Raw genomic sequence first — 18,752 nt, forward strand, 5'->3', positions numbered from 1 at the left:
ACGAACAAGTTCAAGTTCTGAGTATGAGTGCAACATGGTTGCTACAGTTGATAACAATATATTAGATTCCTTTTTTTTAAAGACTCAATTTGTTTATTTGAAAGGCAGAGTCACAGAGAGGCAGAGGGGGAGAGAGAAAGACAGAAGGAGAGAGAGAGAGAGAGAGAGATAGGTCTTCCATCTGCTTGTTCACTCCCCAGATGGCTGCAATGGCTGGAGCTAGGCTGATTTGAAGCCAGGAGCCAGGAGCTTCTTCCAGGTCTCCCACGAGGGTGCAGGGGCCCAAGGATTTGGGCCATCTTCTACTGCTTTCTCAGGCCATAGCAGAGAGCTGGATTGGAAGTAGAGCAGGAATCAAACTGGCGCCCTTATGGGGTGTGGGCACTGCAGGTGGAAGCTTTACCTGCTACACCACAGCACCAGCCCCGGTATATTGGATTCTTGAAACGTGCTGAGAGAGATTTTAAGTGGTCTGACTATAAAAAATGATAAGCAAGGTAATACATAAGTTAATCTGCTCTGTCAAGCCATTTTACACTATTGCCTATTTTAAAACATTTTACACAATAAACATGCATCATTTTAATTTGTTGACTTAAAAAAGGTTATAAAAAAGGAAATCACTCAGAATTCATCAGAGAAAAAGAATAGAGATTCAGAATAAAGAAAAATTAAGAGACATGGAGAATAGAATGAGAGATCTAATGCACATCTGATCATGAGAGATAATACGGAGAATGTGAAGGAATTTAGGGAGCAACAGAGGTCGAGGATTTTATAGAATTGATGGGAGCCATAAATACTTAGGTTTAGGAGGCAAAACAAATTCCAAGATTGATAAATTAGAAATTCCCAACTACATAAGAATAGTCAAGCCATGTAGGATCCAGGATAATGAAAAAGCCCTAAAGGAATCCAGAAAGAATGACAAGGAATGTTTATTACAGTGACAGCTGGGTTTTCAACAGCAACAATGAAACCAGAGGGATTGTGGAATTATATCTTCAAATCACATAGAGGAAGTAACTATCAACTTGGAATTACATAACCAGAGAAATTTTTTTCAGGAAAGAAGAAAAAATAAAGATATTTTTAGGCAAACAAAAATAGAGAGTTAACTACGAGCAGGACTTCAGCCAAGAAATATCTAAAGGGTATACTTCAAGGAAGAAAGAAAACAATATAGGCCAAAATGTTTATAGTGCAAGAAAGAATAGTGAGCAAAGAATATGGCAAATCTGGGTGTATATAATGTTTACATAAAGAAATGGTATTAATTTTAGGGATTTAAAAAAATAAGATGGACCCAAACTGTTGGATAATAAAACCATATAATTTTAAAAGATTTATTTATTTATTTGAAAATCAGAGTTACACAGAGAGAGAGAGGAGAGGCAGAGAGAGAGAGAGAAAGAGGTCTTCTATCTGATGGTTCACTCTCCAGCTGGCCGCAACGGCCAGAGCTGTGCAAATCCAAAGCCAGGAACCAGGAGCTTCTTCCAGGTCTCCCACGTGGGTGCAGGGGCCCAAGGACTTAGGCCATCTTCCTCTGCTTTCCCAGGCCATAGCAGAGAGCTGGATGGGAAGTGGAGCAGCCGGGTCTTGAACTGGCGCCCATATAGGATGCCGGCGCTTCAGGCCAGGGCGTTAACCCACTGCGCCATAGCGCTGGCCTCTGGTTGCTGTACTTTAAAGAATGACTGATATCCTTATGATAAAGGCCCATAACTATTACATGTGTTATCATGGGGAAAAGGAAGCACAAAGAGTGGTGGCGCTTTGGCCTACCCCAGTGCGCAGTGAACAGTTGCTTAGAATTGCCTGGAATCGAGGAAACTCCCCTGAAGAAGTCCTAGTCTTCCCATAGTTTTAATAGTTTTGTGATTACTTCACAGTTTTCTCTGTTTAAGATAAGATGCAGATGGAGAAAAGCATGCAAAGGCATTATAGTAAAATTGTGCAATTTCCAGAGCTGAAATCAAATCTGTGCTTGTGTTTTAGCACCCTGAAGCGGGCCCTGGAAGTCTTCAAGCAGCGTAAGTGATTTTTTTTTTAAGTATTTGTTACTCTTGGCAAGCTTTATGTCTGTCCTCCAAAGTGCATTTTAATTGGAACAGCAATTTCATAATGGGTGAAAGAAAGTTAGAGCAACTCCTAAGGTGAGAAACACTCTCAGGGTTGAAATGAGCTGGAGAACCCTCTACTGCACATCGCGATGTGCGTGTGATGTAGAGCAGCGCATCTCATGCGGGGGTGAGCACCCAATCACTGGAGAGCCTGTTGTTAACACAGACTCCTGGACCCAGGCCCTGAGTTGCTGATTAGGAAGTCAGGTGGGGGCGTGGCTGAGATTTCCCATGCCTTGCAAGTTCCCAAGTGATGCTGCCATCGATCCAGGAACCGTGGTGAGAATGACCATCTCCAAGAATTGTCTGTACTGTTTAGTTCTAACTCAGACCTAGTCACTCGAACGGCCAACCCCAGTCCACCTACCTCAGCCAGGCTTGCTACCAGCCTCACCCTTTGTATGTTCTTAGGCCAGCACTGGTTTCCTCCTCCCAGAGCCATCTCCCAGTGCAGGGCTTCAGACACAGGGACAGTGTAGTGAGGGTCTTGCCATCTCTCCCAAAGTGCCAGACATTTTTGTCCAGGAGAAATCCTAGTTACAACAAGCATCAAAGGAAACACTCTTGGTTTTCTCCCCTCCTGCTCTGGCTTGTGGCTATCCCACTCACTTGCAACCGCTTTCTCCTAGGACACCGATGACCTCTGTGCCATTGGGTCCCGTGAGTACTCTCGGGCCTCGTCTGCCTTGACTATTGGGCGCTGTGAGCGCTCCTTCCTTCTTGACGCTCTCACCCTTTCTGACGCCCTTGGCGTCTTCCTGCTTCTCTGGCTGCTCTGCTGTCGCTTTCTTTGTCCCTTTCTGTCGAGCTCCTTGGTGTGGCAGGTCCTCAGGACACAGCCCCAGCCCTTATGCTTGTCCCTGGCATCAGCTACTGCCCTTACTCAGAGGACGTGCGGATGTGTATCTTCAGTGCAGAGCACTTGGAGCACCAAGCTTACATCCTGGTATCTACCTCATGGTTCTTCTTGGATGTTTCTAAGGCACCTTAAGTACAAGAAGTTTGCAAGGAATTCATAATCTTCAGGCCGATTACCTAAGGCAGTTTGAGATCTTTTTTCTTAGAACCACATCCTACTGTTTCCTTAAGAATTCTTATTCATTTTTCTCTTCTCTGAAGGCCAGGATACTTATCCTAAAATAATGGGGCTCCCTCTGCATCCTTCTTCAGCCCTTTGAGAAGAAACTCCAATGGGAGGAGGTTCTTGTGTGTTTTGGTGTACTTTTTAATTTTGAATGGGTGTTTTAATTTTATCACGCTTCTTGAGAGTAGTAAGGTTTGATTCAGAGAAGAAAGAGAGGGTGTTTGGGGTAGTGCTAAGTTGCTGCTTGGGATGCCTGCATCCCATATTGGACCACCTGGGTCCCAGTCCTGGCTCCACTTCCAATTCCAGCTCCCTGCTAATGTGCACCCTGGAAGGTGGCAGGTGATGGCTCAAATACTTGGTTCTCTGCCACTCACGTGGGAGATGCAGATTGAGTTTTCAGGCTCCTGGTTTTGGTCTGGCCCAGTCCTGGCTGTTGCAGATGTTTGGGGGGAGTGAACCAGATGATGAAAGGTCTTTCCTTGTCTCTCTGCCTTTCAAATAAAAAACAAACATAATAGATAAAATGTTTTTAAAAATTCAAGGGTTGAAAAAAAGAGAAAGGAAACGGAAAGCCTTCAGAAACACCAAGGTCAAAATGGTCGGGGCTCAGCTCTGCAGAGGCAAAGTTCTGCTTCCCTACATCACTCTCCTTCCTGTTGTGGTCATCTTTGCTGCTCTTGGGTGGCTGATTATTGACTTGGCCTCTTGTTTGGAGGTCACGTGGAAGATACAAGTCTTGGTGCCCTCAACAGTCTTTCTTCTCAAGTTTTATTTCTGAATTATGGTCTTTTTTTTTTTTAAGATTTGTTTATTTGAAAGTCAGAGTTTCAGAGAGGTAGAGGTAGAGGTAGAGGTAGAGGTAGAGAGAGAGGTAGAGAGAGAGGTAGAGAGAGAGGAGAGAGAGGAGTCTATCCACTGGTTCACTCCCCCAATTGACCACAATGGCAGGAGCTGCACCAATATGAAGCCAGGAGCCAGGAGCTTCTTCCTGGTCTCCCACGTGGGTGCAGGGGCCCAGGGACTTAGGCCATCTTCTACTGCTTTCTCAGCTCATAGCAGACAGCTGGACTGGAAGTGGAACAGCCGGGACTAGAAATGGCACCCATATGGGATGCTGGCACCACAGGCAGAGGATTAACTTACTGTGCCACAGCGCCGGCCCCCAGAGCATATGTTTTTAAATGAAGCAATCATATGTCCGTTCTGACTTTTTTCTAAGCATTTATAATTCTTTCTTATAATTGCATACACACACATCAAAAGACTCTAGTGGGCCGGCGCCGCGGCTCACTAGGCTAATCCTCTGCCTTGTGGCGCCGGCACACCGGGTTCTAGTCCCAGTCGGGGCACTGGGGTTCTGTCCCGGTTGCTCCTCTTCCAGGCCAGCTCTCTGCTGTGGCCAGGGAGTGCAGTGGAGGATGGCCCAAGTACTTGGGCCCTGCACCCCATGGGAGACCAGGATAAGTACCTGGCTCCTGCCATCGGGTCAGCGTGGTGCGCTGGCTACAGCGCGCTGGCTGCGGCGGCCATTGGAGGTGAACCAATGGCAAAAGGAAGACCTTTCTCTCTGTCTCTCTCTCTCAAAAAAAAAAAAAAAAAAAAAAAAAAGACTTGAGTGAATTCTTGCAAGACCCCACTATGCCTATTTCTCTATAATTTGCTTTTTTACTTAACAATGTATCAGACAGCTTTCCATTTTAGTTAGATAGCTCTGTCTTATTCTTTTATGTCTAAAATGTTCAATTTCACAAAATGCCAGATTTTCTCCTCCTGGAAGGGTTGTGCTGTTTCCTCCTCTGACCACCCCCAGCCCAGCAGTGCTGTTTCCCCCATGCTACTAATATCAAGAATTTTCACGCTTTAAAAATTTTACCAAACTGCAAAGTTTGAGTTTTTAAGTTTTTTTTTCTTTAATTTGTGTTAAGGCTGAATAAAGGTTTATTGGCTATTTAGCCATGCTTTTTGAATTTTATGTTAACTGATTTGTTAAATACTGAAATATGTCTGCTTCTTTTGCTTTGTGAAAGCTGTTTTAATAAAGTCATTTGCTCCTTGTTACGTAAATTGCAAGTATTTTTCCATTTGTCATGTATTTTCTAGCCTTTTGCAGGGTTATTTTGACACACACAAAAAAAAGTTTAACATTTTTTCTTAGATCAGCTTTGTCAATCTTTTCTAGCTTTAATGCCATACTTCAACTTGGTTTCTTAGAACAAGTAAAATAAAGAGTCTATTTTTTTTCTATTACAAAGGCAAGCTATGGTTATTGTAAAGATCTTAGAAAATGAGGGACAAAAATCATCAATGATCTATTTACTTTGAGATAACTATCAATAGCCAAAAGTTTGATGTATAACCTTTCTTATAAATGTTTAAGATCATGAGATTTTAGAAAAGAAAAGAATTTTGGAGGGCATCTTAAGAGAATGAAGAATCCAATTTGATGGATTTAGTAGTTGTTTTAGTAATGTCTCCTAGGGGGAAGCTGCATGAGCAGGAACCTTGGGTTTTCTCCCCGGGCCTGAGCATTTACTGGATTACTAACAGGTAAAACAGGAGGTCAAGCTATACATTTTCTTTTCTTTTTTTTTTTTTTTTTTTTGACAGGCAGAGTTAGACAGTGAGAAAGAGAGACAGAGAGACAGAGAGAAAGGTCTTCCTTCCGTTGGTTCACCCCCCAAATGGCCACCACAGCTGGTGCGCTGCACCGATCCGAAGCCAGGAGCCAGGTGCTTCCTCCTGGTCTCCCATGCAGATGCAGGGCCCAAGTACTTGGGCTATCCTCCACTGCCCTCCCGGGCCACAGCAGAGAGCTGGACTGGAAGAGGAGGAACCGGGACAGAACCCTGGTGCCCCGACTGGGACTAGAACCCGGTGTGCCGGCGCTGCAAGGCAGAGGATTAGCCTAGTGAGCCGCGGCACCGGCCCCAAGCTATACATTTTCTTGCCTTGGTTTTCTTGACCAGGCCAATGCTGAGCACATGGAGGGATTCAGTAAATCCTGGTGGCCAGGGATGGTGATACAGGCTCTAACAGTTGCCCCTGTACTGTGCACACACAGCAGACTCCCCCACATCCACATGTTCTACATCCAATCTGTGAGTCAAAAATATTCAGGGAAAGTAATTGTGTCGGTGTTGACAATGCGTGGACTTATTTTTTAAAAAAGGTTTATTTATTTATTTATTTGAAAGTCAGACTTTCAGGAAGACAGGGAGAGATGGAGAGAGAGATCTTCCTTCCATCTGCTGGTTCACTCTCCAGATGGCTGCAATGGCCAGGGCTTAGTCAGGAAGAAACCAGGAGCCAGGAGTTTCCCCTAGGTCTCCCACCTGGGTGGCAGGGGCCCACAGACTTTTGCCGTCTTCTGCTGATTTTTCTAGCCCATTAGTAGAGGGATCTGGCTAGGAACTGGAGCAGCTGGTACTCAAACTGGCCTGTATGGGATGCTTGTACTGCAAGTGGCAGCTTTATCCATTATGCCACAATACTGGCCCCTTGTATACAGACTTTTTTTCTTGTTTTCATTCCCTAAATGACACAATTATTTACATAGTATTTGCAATATATTGGTTTTAAAAAGTAATTGAAAGATCCAGTCCGGTGGCATAGTAGGTTAAGCCTCTGCCTACAGCACTGGCATCTCATATGGGTGCTGACTTTAGTCTGGCCTCTCCTCTTCCAATCCAGCTCTCTGCTATGGCCTGGGAAAGCAGTGGGGGATGGCCCAAGTGCTTGGGCCCCTGCCCTCATGTGGGAAACCCTGGAGAATCTTCTGGCTCCTGGCTTCAGATCTGCCCAGCTCTGGCTGTTGTGGCCATTTGGGGAGTGAACAAGTGGATGGAAGACCTTTCTCTCTGTCTCTCCCTCAGTCTATAATTATGCCTCTCAAATAATCAAATCTTTAAAAAAAGTAATTGAGAGATGATATAAAGCACATGGGAGTACTGCTTAGGTTCTTTGCAAATAGTATGCTATTTTGTATAAGGGACTTGAATGTGCATGGAGTTTGGTATCTGTAGTGGGTCCTGGAACCCATCTCCTGTGGACACAGAGAGACAGCTGTATGTATTTTTTTCTATGGCTTTGTATTTGTGAATCACGACATCTGTAGACCCTGATTATTTTAAATTCTTTTTGCAGAAGTAGACAACGTGGCACAATGTCACATTCAGCTTGCACAGACTCTAAGAGAAGAGGCCAGGAAGATGGAAGAATTTAGGGAAAAGCAAAAGCTACAACGGAAAAAGGTTGGGTTTGCCTGTGTGTGAAGACCTCACCTTTGCTCCCGCAGAAAACCCCGGGCTTGGCTGCTCATTCAGCTCCCTGGCAGGGTTCCACCTGGTGCAGCCACGCCCTTGTCTAACCTGAGAAGTTGAGCCATCCTGTGGGGACTCAGTCCAGGCCGTTATGCTCTGCACCATTTCTGCACCTGCAGCCAGGCGTCCTTTGAAAATTTTTGAGGGTTCAAGGGTCCAGCTTGCATTCCTCTTCTTTTCCAATCTACTACCACATTTCAAATTACAACTGGGAAGGGGACCACTTTAGTGCGGTCCAGCAGGGCCCAGCTGGCAGGCTCCCAGGCCACACTCCTCCTCCTGAGCAGGGCAGTAAGGGAGGGCTGAGGACCTGGGGGAGACTCAATCTCCTGAAGATCAAAATGTAGTCAGACCACCTTCTTTCACAAATAGCGACACTGAGGCGTTGGGAAATCCAAGTCCTTTTTGTCTTCAAAACAGCCATGTGTATGTAGACTCTTTCATTGATGGGATTCGTTCCAACCAACTACGTGGAAGGAGAGAGATAGCGAGGAGTATGTTCTCAAGTGTTAATAAAACTGGCAAGTATTGGGGAAGCTCTAAGGTTTATATTTAAGTGTTTCTTAGGCTGGACCAGCCACTATTCAGACTCCTTTCTCTTCATTCCTGAAGACTTAGATGTTCAGGTTGATCCTACAGCTCAGTAGGGCCCTTACAGGATTTCTTTGTATATTTCATTTGCAAGCCGGAACTCTGGCCTCACGGAGGCCAGACATCTAATGTGACATGTGAAGATTTGCACTCCCATCTCCTGGGACGCCTCTGTGTGCCCAGGCCTCTTGCACCCTTCCTGGCGGCCCCTTGGAAACCCTTCCCTTGTTCGTCCTGACCCTTCCCCATCTATCTCCAGGGTTGTGTCTGCAGTGTGTACCCAATGAGCGACCAGGTTAGTGCTGATCCACCCTTGCTTCAGTCTCAGCAACTTGGCTTTTGGTTCAAAGTTGGAGTCTGGGTCCAGCTAGTGTCTTGGAGGCCACTGGCACCTGGAGCAGATGTGGCATCTTAAAGCCTCCTGCTTTACCTCTCCTGTTGGTTCCTGAGCTGCTCTTAGCATACGACTCTCTCTGCCCATCTCACAGCCTCACTCACGAAGCAGAATGCCTCGGACAGCCGGAGGCATTGTCACCAAGAGGAGAGGAGCCCTTTCCTCCTGTCTCTGAGTGCCCTGGCCCTTTTGAGGGCGAGTTTGTTCACTTTGCAAGGCCTTTGGAACTTCTGCATAATAAGTCACACAGACCAATTCTTGCAGTTGGAAGAACACCCCCTGAATTCTGTTGAGCGGGTAGAGTACCTAGGTCCAGCCTGAAGCTCTCATCCAAGTTCCCTGTCTTCTGTGTGCCCTCCCTGCAGGAAGATATCTTCTGCGCCTTCTTTGGGAAGTCCATGGTTTCTTAACACATTTGTAATTTTTTGTGTCACAATGGACTCGGATTTCGCCACTTCCGTATTTGGATACTTGAGAAAAATCTCTCTCCTAGATAGAAAATGTGTTAGTGCCAACTTCTCATTTTGTACTGGCCATGCCATACATGTTTCGGTTTTTCGCTTTTTGGAAATGAAGCCATTTCCACTTATCAAGGAAGGCCATTGGCTGTCTTCTTTTAGTAGCTGGAACGGGGGCAGTGCAGGTGGAAGAGCCGGTCAGAAGTATGTGGTGTGTTCACTCATACAACTAATATTTCCTGAGATGGACATGTTTCAAAGTGCACAGGGTCACCCTTTCTCACTAAGTATATAGAGTGGCTGGGTGGACTGATGTGACACAGTCATGGTGACCAAGCATGACGCGCCTCAGATGATAGGGGAAGGAAGAGTCTAGGGCTGTAACATCCATGCTATCTGTGCTTCGTAAAGGCTTTGGGTCACACACGTCTCCCTAGGACCTGAGACAGTGAACATGCAGTGGGGACCCACAACCTCATCTGTGAGACTGGGGAAGGCTTCCTGCAGGAAGTGACATGGAAGCTAAGACCAGCAGAGTGAAAGGCTGTGTAGGAGCTGGACAGTGGTGAGGTTGTCAGGCCTACAGGGCCTGTCTCAGGAGCCCTGACATGGGAGACTGGGAGATTCCTTCCCCAGCCCAGAAATGCCCTTGCATGGCAAAGAACTCATTAGTCACCTTATTCGCTGCTGCTGGCCACCTCCAGGATTACGGAGAGAGACGCTTCCAGTTTTCAGAACAGTTTGAGTGTGGGTAGACAGAAAAGTGGACCACAAAGCAGCCATTTCTATAACTGACCTCAGGGTCCTTTGGGCCATTTGCAAATCTTTCCTTTCTCCCCCCCCCCCCCTTGTATCCCTCCGCCCTATAGCAGGGATCATTGTGTTTTCACACTCCCTTCATGCTATCAAATTCCCCCTGATTTCGTCTGAATAGAAAGTCTCAGAGTCCTGTAAGAACAACTTCTCCAAGGGGACCTGGAAGAGAGGCTTTGATTCGCTGAGTGCCATGAGTAGGTCACCGTGTAAGTCAACATGGACCCGAGGAGACTTAAATCAAGGTGGTGTAGCAGGCAGAGCTGGGCCTGGCATCTGAAGCCTGAGTGGCCTTGAGCAAAGCATGTCACCTCATGGGTCCCAGGAGGCCCACTTCTCAGTTTTGAAGAAGTTTAAAATTTTGCCTTCTAGATTCCTGCCAACTTCAAATGCCAGGGATCCCTGAAGGCAGGGGGAGGAAGGACAGGAAGTAAAAGGGTTTGGCTAGTGGTAGAATTTGGCTGCCACCTGACAGGTGCTTGTGGCAGGTGTTATGTAGAATTTAGAGATAAGGAAGGGTCACGAAATAGAAAACCCTAGCTGTTCCCAACTGGAAGAGTGGCAGTGAGTGTGTTTGGACTAGGAAGGACCATGGAATAGACCAACATTGCTAACTGAGCTACTCTGGGAAAATCAGGAGCCACTGTTAAAGAAATAAACCCAGCTCTTCCTCCTGGCTGAGGGAGCCAGTCGCTCCTGTGAGCCACAGCTTCTTGCCTCTGATGGCAAGGGCTGCCCCGCATCTTTCTGCATGGGGCTCATCTGGAGCTCTGTCTGTCCTGTGTCTACCCTGCCCTCACCATTAGCAAGTAAATGAGCAGCTCCTGGTACCTCACTTTCACCTGGACTAGAAGATGACTTGAAAAATCCGTCCAACCACACTTGGTAGCAAAAGCTCCAATTTTTGTGTATCCAGAATTTCATTGTCAGCATAATTAGAGCACTTTTGCACAAAGCCAATGCCAGGTCTCATTTTGAACTGTTGTATCTCTCCGTCTTTCACACTGGTTTTACGGAGCTATCATAAGGCTGGTGGTAGTGTAGAGCTGTGGTTAGGAACAAAGGCACCGGAGTAAGCCTCCTGGGTTCAAATTTCAAATTACTTCCCAAGCCTGTTACTTTGGGTGAGTTAACTTCGGAAAATGGAGATGATATTACTCAAACAGTTTTTGGGATATGTGAGAACTGTTTAGCACACAAATGCTTGGTAAATGCAAGCCACTGTGATTATGTCTGAGAGGTACATTTTTACTATTAGAACCATGTGACTAATAAAAATATTCACATCGGAGTCACAGCAAAGGAATTGCTCCCAAGGAAACCCAACAGGGGCATTCATCTTGCCTGGATAAGGTAAGGGGGGCAGAGCAGCCTCTCTTAGCTGTCCTAGAAATGTGTCTGCCCTTCCCACCACCCAGGCACCTGGCTGGTTGAGGGTTTATCATTGATGGACCACTCAAGTGAATGGCAAAAATCCCTATTTTAACTACCGCAGACATAAGCTTACAGAACAAAGAGCTCTTTGAAAATATAAATGGAATTTTTGAACAAATGTTGAAATTCTGTTTTTTAAACCAGAGTTCCTTGATTGCAGGTTTATTGACGTGATCAGTGAGTTTCCATGGTGTCTGACCACACAGTCTGCTCAAGTTCAAAGATAGGCACCATCACTCATCCTCCACAAGACCTTGGGCAAATTGTTCAGTCTCTTTGTTCTGCAATTTCCTTATTTGTGAAATAGGGGTATAAATAACATATCTGCTTCCTGAATAGTGTAAAGACTACACAGATAACCATGTTGAATTGTAGTCCTCAAGATAAGCCAGTATTGATGATAATTTCTATTTTTCACTAATAGAGCTTGTATTCTTTTCACAGACCGAGGTTATAATGGATGCTGTCCATAAACAAAAGAGCTTACAATTCAAGAAAACCATGGATGTGAGTCACACATTATTGCTATGGTTTCTTCTTCATATTTTTTTTGTAATAGTGACATTTTCTGAAATCTTGTGTTGTGTATGAGCTTATTCCCCCTCAAGTACTTTTCAACAATTTTATTATATATTAATGCAATGTTTTAGGGAAAACAAGCCTTAATGGTTTGGTGTTCCTTGTTTTTTTTTTTTTTTAATTTTTTTTTTTTTTTGATAGGCAGAGTGGACAGTGAGAGAGAGAGACAGAGAGAAAGGTCTTCCTTTTGCAGTTGGTTCACCCTCCAATGGCCACCGCGGCTGGTGCACTGCGGCCAGTGCGCTGCAGCTGGCGCACCGCGCTGATCCGATGGCAGGAGCCAGGTACTTATCCTGGTCTCCCATGAGGTGCAGGGCCCAAGCACTTGGGCCATCCTCCACTGCACTCCCGGGCCACAGCAGAGAGCTGGCCTGGAAGAGGGGCAACTGGGACAGAATCCAGTGCCCCGACCGGGACTAGAACCTGGTGTGCCGGCGCCGCAAGGCAGAGGATTAGCCTAGTGAGCCACGGCACCGGCCTGATATTCCTTTTTTTAAGGCCTTCGAAAGATTGGAGATGAAACTAGATACTTGAAAACAAAGATTTCATCTTTCTGGTAACCTAGAAAATTATAGCAAATTAATTTAAATATTTTAGGCCAAGACACAAAAGCACTTATGCAAGGGCACTTCCAAAGGTTCATAGAAAATGGAATTAAAAAACAAGTTTATTTTGATGCAAAAAATTTTTGAAGTCCCCGAAGTCCTACTACTTATTTTCCGGAAGCCTTTTGAAGACCTCATATATACATGTATTTGCCATCTTATCCATTTTTAAGTGTTCAGTTCAGTGGTATTAATTACATTCATAATTTTTTAAAAAAAGATTTATTTATTTATTTATTTGAAAGGCAGAGTAACAAATAGGCAGAGGCAGAGAGAGAAAGAGAGAGGTCTTCCATCTACTGGTTCACTCCCCAGATGGTCACAACAGCTGGAGCTGGGCTTATCCATAGCCAGGAGACAGGAGCTTCCTCCTGATCTCCCATGTGGATGCAGGGGTCCAAGGACTTGGGCCATCTTCCACTGCTTTCCCAGGCTATAGCAGAGAGCTGGATTGGAAGTGGAGCAGCTGGGATTAGAACTAGTGTCTGTATGGGATGCAGGCTCTGCAGGTGGTGCCTTTAACTGCTACACCACAGTGCCGGCCCCCATTCATAATGTTTTGTAACCATCACCACATCTTTCTCCATATCTACTTTCATTTTACAAAACTGAAGACTCATTGACCAGAAACTCTTATACCCATTGAACAATAACTCATTGGTGGTGATCTCCAAGTTCCAGGTACCACCTACTTTCAGCTTCAGTTGCATTCTTAAGGGATGTTTTCAGTAGATACAGGATTGTGTGTTGACAGTTCTTTTCTTCAGCACCTGCTGCTTCCTCATGGTCTCCATGGTTTCTTTCTCTCTCTTTTTTAATTTATTTGACAGATAGAGTTAGACAGTGAGAGAGAGAGACCCTCTTTCTCTCTGTTGGTTCACCCCCCAAATGGCCACTATGGCTGGAACTACGTCGATCCTAAGCCAGGAGCCAGGTACTTTCTCCTGGTCTCCCATGCGGGTGCAGGGGCCCAAGCACTTGGGCCATCCTCCACTGCCCTCCCGGGCCACAGCAGAGAGCTGGACTGGAAGAGGAGCAACTGGGACTAGAACCCAGCACCCATATGGGGCGGGCAGGCAGGATTAACCAAGTGAGCCACGGCGCCGACCCCTCCATGGTTTCTTAAAAAAATTTTTTTAAATAATTTTATTTGAGGAGGTGGAGTGTGGAGAGAAAGAGAGCAAGCGAGCACTTTCATTTTCTGGTTCACTTCCCAAATGCCTGCAATTAGGCCAGGCAGATGCTGGGAGCTGGAGATGCAATCTGGGTCTCCCACATGGGTAGCAGGACCTCAACTGCTTGAGTTATTCATTATTGGTGCCTCCTAGAGTTTGCATTAGTAGGTAGCTGTAGTCAAGAACAGAGCCTGGGCTAGAATCCAGGTAATCTGACTGATGTGAGACACAGGCATGTTAACTGCTGGGCTAAATGCTCACTCCATCTCCATGGTTTCGTTTCGTTTTGTTTCGTTTCTTTTCTTTTATTTTCTTTCTTTCTTTTTTTTTTTTTTCTTTTTTTTTTTTTTTTTTTTTTTTTTTTGATAGGCAGAGTGGACAGTGAGAGAAAGAGAGACAGAGAGAAAGGTCTTCCTTTTGCCGTTGGTTCACCCTCAAATGGCCGCCATGGCTGGTGCGCTGTGGCCAGTGCACGGCGCTGATCCGAAAGCCGGAGCCAGGTGCTTCTCCTGGTCTCCCATGGGGTGCAGGACCCAAGCACTTGGGCCATCCTCCACTGTACTCCCAGGCCACAGCAGAGAGCTGGCCTGGAAGAGGGGCAACTGGGACAGAATCCGGCGCCCCGACCGGGACTAGAACCCAGTGTGCTGGCGCCACAAGGTGGAGGATTAGCCTAGTGAGCCGGGGCGCTGGCCACATCTCCATGGTTTCTGACAAAATGCATATGGTCATTCAAATTGGTTTCCCTTTTAGGTAAGATGCTATTTCTCTGTATTTTAAGATATTTTCAGAGCCGGCGCTGTGGCATAGCTTGTAAACCTGCCGCCTGCAGTACCAGCATCCCATATGGGTGCTGGTTGAAGTCCTGGCTGCTCCACTTCCATTCCAGCTCTCTGTTATGGCCTGGGAAAGCAGTAGAGGATGGCCCAAGTCCTTGGGCCCCTGCACCAATGTGGGAGACCCGGAAGAAGCACCTGGCTCCTGGCTTCAGATTGACCCAGCTCTGGCCATTGTGGCCCTTTGGGGAGTGAACCAGCTGATGGAAGACCTCTCTTTCTCTCTCTCTCTGCCTCTCTATAACTCTGCCTTTCAAACAAATAAATAAATCTTAAAAAAAAAAAAGAGAGAGAGAGAAAAAAAGGTATTTTCTTTGCTCTCCGTTTTCAGAAGTTCAGTGACGTCTTGGCATGAATTTCCTAATAGTTTTATCTTGTTTGGAGTTTAATCAGTCTCTTGACTCTAACTTTACGTTTCTTCCAAGCTTGGAGACTTTTCAGCCATTATTTCTTCAAGTGCTTTTTCAGCACATCTTCCTTCTCCTCTCCTAAGATTCCCAGGCCATGAATGTGAGATCTGTGTGTGTAGGCCAAAGGTCTCTGAGGCTCTGTTCATTCTTTAGCCTATTTTTCCTCTTTGCTGTTTCATATTAGGTAATTTCTATTATTTATCTTCCAGTGCACTCATTTTTACATCTCAACTATTCTTTTGTTAAGCCCATTCATTTGAGTTTTTTAGCTATTGTATTTTTCAGTTCTAAAATTTTCATTTGGTGTATATATATATATATATGGCTGAGCTTTTCCATATCTTTGCCAATTCTATTATTGTTTTCATTTGTTTTTCAAGTGTTTTTGTAGTTGCTTGCTTAATGTCTTTATAATGGCTGCTTTGAAACTTTTGTCAGGGATTGGGAATTTGGTGCAGTGGTTAAGAAGCTACTTAGAACACCTGTATCCCAAATCAGAGTTTCTGGGTTTGAGTCCCAGTTCCACTTCTGATCCAACTTCCTGTTAACACAAACCCAGGCAGGCAGCAGGTGCTCAAGTACTGGGGTCCTTGCCACTCATTTGGAAGACCCAGAGTGAGACCCAGTCTCACTGCTTTTGGCCTTGCCCATCTCCAGTTGTTCTGGGTATTTGGGTAGTGAACCAACAGATGGATAATCCCCCACCCCATCTCAGCCTTTCAATTCATTAACTAATTAAAAAAATAAAATCTTTGTCAGATAATTTTAATATATCTATCATCTTGGTGTTGGCATCTTTTTTTTTCTCATTCAGTTTGATATCTTTCTGGTTCTTGGCATGTTGAGTAATTGTTTTGGACATTTTGGGTACTAGGTTGCAAGACTCTGGATCGTATTTAAGTATTCTGTTTGAGTTGGGTTTTCTTTTTTTTTTTTTTTTAAACATTTATTTATTTTATTTGAAAGGCAGAGTTAGCGAGGCAGAGGGAGAGAGAGAAAGAAAATGAGAGAGAGGAGGCGAGGTCTTCTGTCCACTTGTTCACTCCCAGATGGCCGCAACGGCTGGAGCTGTGCCGATCCAAAGCCAGGAGCCAGGTCTCCTCCGTGGGTGCAGGGGCCCAAAGGCTTGGGCCATCTTCTGCTATCCCAGGCCTCAGCAGAGAGCTGGATTGGAAGTGGAGAAGCCAGGACTCTAACGGGTGCCCACATGGGATGCCAGCACTGCAGGCAGCAGCTTTACCAGCTTCACCACGGCTCTACCCCCAAGCTGGGTTCTTTTAACACCACTCCAGCAGGGGATATGGGGGACTGCCTCACAGGCAGGGTCACCTCATTACTGCCAGGTTGGGTGGGAGTCCAGGGTCCCACATGATTCCCACTGGCACTGACAGTGGGAGCTGTGTTAACTTCTGACGACAATGAAAGTCCAGAGTCCCTATTTGTCCTACTCTGATGGTATTGAGGCAGGGGAGTTGGGTGCCTCCTTACAGCCTGGGGCTGGAGAAGTTCAGATTTATTTACTTATTTGAAAGGCAGAGTTACAGAGAGGCAGAGGCAGAAAGAGAGAGAGAGAGGTGTCTTCCATCTGCTGATTCACTCCCCAGATGGCCACAATGGCTGGAGCTGTACCGATCTGAAGCCAGGAGCCAGCAGCTTCCTTCGGGTCTCCCATGTGGGTGCAGGGACCCAAGGACTTGGGCCATCTTCTACTGCTATCCCAGGCCATAGCAGAGAGCTGGATAGGAAGTGGAGCATCCGGGACTTGAACTGGTGCCCATATAGGATACTGGCACTGCAGGTGGAGGCTTTACCCACTATGCCACAGCGCCGGCACCTGTATCTTTTCATCTCTCTCTTTTTTTTGCATATGTGTATTTTTTTGACAGGCAGAGTGGACAGTGAGAGAGAAAGAGAGTAAGGTCTTCCTTTGCCGTTGGTTCACCCTCCAATGGCCACCGCAGCCCGCGTGCTGCAGCCGGCGCACCGCGCTGATCCGATGGCAGGAGCCAGGTGCTTCTCCTGGTCTCCCATGGGGTGCAGGGCCCAAGCGCTTGGGCCATCCTCCACTGCACTCCCTGGCCACAGCAGAGAGCTGGCCTGGAAGAGGAGCATCCGGGACAGAATCCGGAGCCCCGACCGGGACTAGAACCCGGTGTGCCGGCGCCGCAAGGCAGAGGATTAGCCTAGTGAGCCGCGGCGCCGGCCTTCATCTCTTAAAAATGTTGAACCGAATGGGTGGTGCCATGGCTCACTAGGCTAATCCTCCGCTTGCGGCGCTGGCACCCTGGGTTCTAGTTCCGGTCAGGGCGCCAGATTCTGTCCCGGTTGCTCCTCTTCCAGTCCAGCTCTCTGCTGTGGCCCAGGAAGGCAGTGGAGGATGGTCCAGGTCCTTGGGCCCTGCACCCACATGGGAGACCAGAGAAGCACCTGGCTCCAGGCTTCGGATCAGCGTGGTGTGCTGGCCACAGCACACCGGCCGCAGCACGCCGGCTGCAGCGGCCACTGAGGGGTGAACCAACAGAAAAGGAAGACTTTTCTCTCTGTCTCTCTCTCACTGTCCACTCTGCCTGTCAAAAAAAAAGTTGACCCACTTGATACAGAGAAATGTCCCCAATACTGTATTGTTTAAAAAGAATTGTTACGTGACTCTTGTTGCATAAATATTTTATTTTCTTGCAATTATGAAAAATTGCAAACTTATGCTTCTGTGGATGTATTACATAGAGAATTTGTAAGCTTGTTTACTGAAATGCTAGCTCTAACCAAATTGTAGGAGATCTGAAAAAGGTAGGAAACAGAAATATTTGATGAGCCCAAACCACCTTTGTACCTTTCTCTGTCTCTTCCTCTCTGTCTGTAACTCTACATCTCAAATAAATAAAATCTTTTTAAATAATAAGGCTTTCACCCCTTTATTATTATTAATTTAAATTTACTGGTTTCGTGGGTTTGAATTTCATTTATAAACATAATTTTACTTACAGATTTTAATAACTATAGAAATACAATTTGCTTCTACATTTCTCATTCATATGTGATAATAAATATATATTTGTATGTATTTATATGTAAAATCCCTGCTTTACACATGAGGAAACCAAGGCGTAGAGAGGCTAAGCAATTTGTGGGAGAACATGTAGACTATGGTGGGACTGGGATTCCAACCTATGCCAAGGTCCAGCATTTGATCTCTGGTTCACAGGTGGCCTCAAAAAAGACAGCTGAACAAGGACTTGGGGTGGCGGCGGCATCTTCATTCTTGGTCAAACAGTTTTTTTAAAAAAAAATCATTTTAACCAGTTCACAGCTAGCTATGTTTGATCACGTTAAGTTTTTGCTTCAATTGTTGAAACAGAAAATTATTTCCTGACCTACTGATGATTATGGGTTGTCAACTGTCTCCATAGTGACAGTGGCATGGGGCAGACCATGGCTGTTAAATCGTGTAATACAGAATTCTTCAAGTCAAAAGGAACATGGCTATATTTAAGCAAAAAAAATGAGGCCATTAGTGCCCTGTGGGGCACATTATAATATTGAGGCATAATTAGAATTGGAATGAATAGGTACCAATTTATTGCACATAAATTCTGAGGATTATGAATGTTACACAAATGTTGGATCACACATTTTAGAGTTATATAAATATTTAGATTTTGCCTATTTCAAATTCCATGTTTTATTGTGTCAATTTTTAAAATATTTATTTGAAAGACAGTGCCTATCTGCTGGCTTACTCTCTAAAAGCCTGCAGCATTCGGGATTAGGCCAGGCCAAAGCTGGGGGCCAGGAACTCCATCCAGGTGTCCCAAGCGAGCGGCAGGGACCGAAGTACTTGAGCCGTCATCTGCTGCCTCCCAGGGTGCACATCAGCAGGAAACTGGAAGTAGGAGCAGAGCTGGGACTTGAACTCAGGCACTCTGAT

At 45.7% G+C, this 18,752-nt stretch overlaps 1 protein-coding gene across 5 annotated transcripts in view; it reads left to right on the top strand.

The window, feature by feature from the left end:
* PSTPIP2 (proline-serine-threonine phosphatase interacting protein 2) overlaps positions 1-18,752 on the top strand; it is a 79,381-nt gene that overhangs the window by 42,987 nt on the left and 17,642 nt on the right. For 4 of the 5 annotated variants that reach the window (XM_017344148.3, XM_017344146.3, XM_051851259.2 and 1 more), the window contains exons 4-6: positions 2,002-2,036; positions 7,357-7,463; positions 11,667-11,729. In XM_017344148.3, coding sequence (XP_017199637.1) covers positions 2,002-2,036; positions 7,357-7,463; positions 11,667-11,729 — 205 coding nt within the window. The remainder of the gene's footprint in view (positions 1-2,001; positions 2,037-7,356; positions 7,464-11,666; positions 11,730-18,752) is intronic. The other variant, XM_017344147.3, reaches the window with a different exon arrangement.

Source organism: Oryctolagus cuniculus, chromosome 10 (assembly GCF_964237555.1).
Source record: "Oryctolagus cuniculus chromosome 10, mOryCun1.1, whole genome shotgun sequence".
Lineage (NCBI taxonomy): Eukaryota > Metazoa > Chordata > Mammalia > Lagomorpha > Leporidae > Oryctolagus > Oryctolagus cuniculus.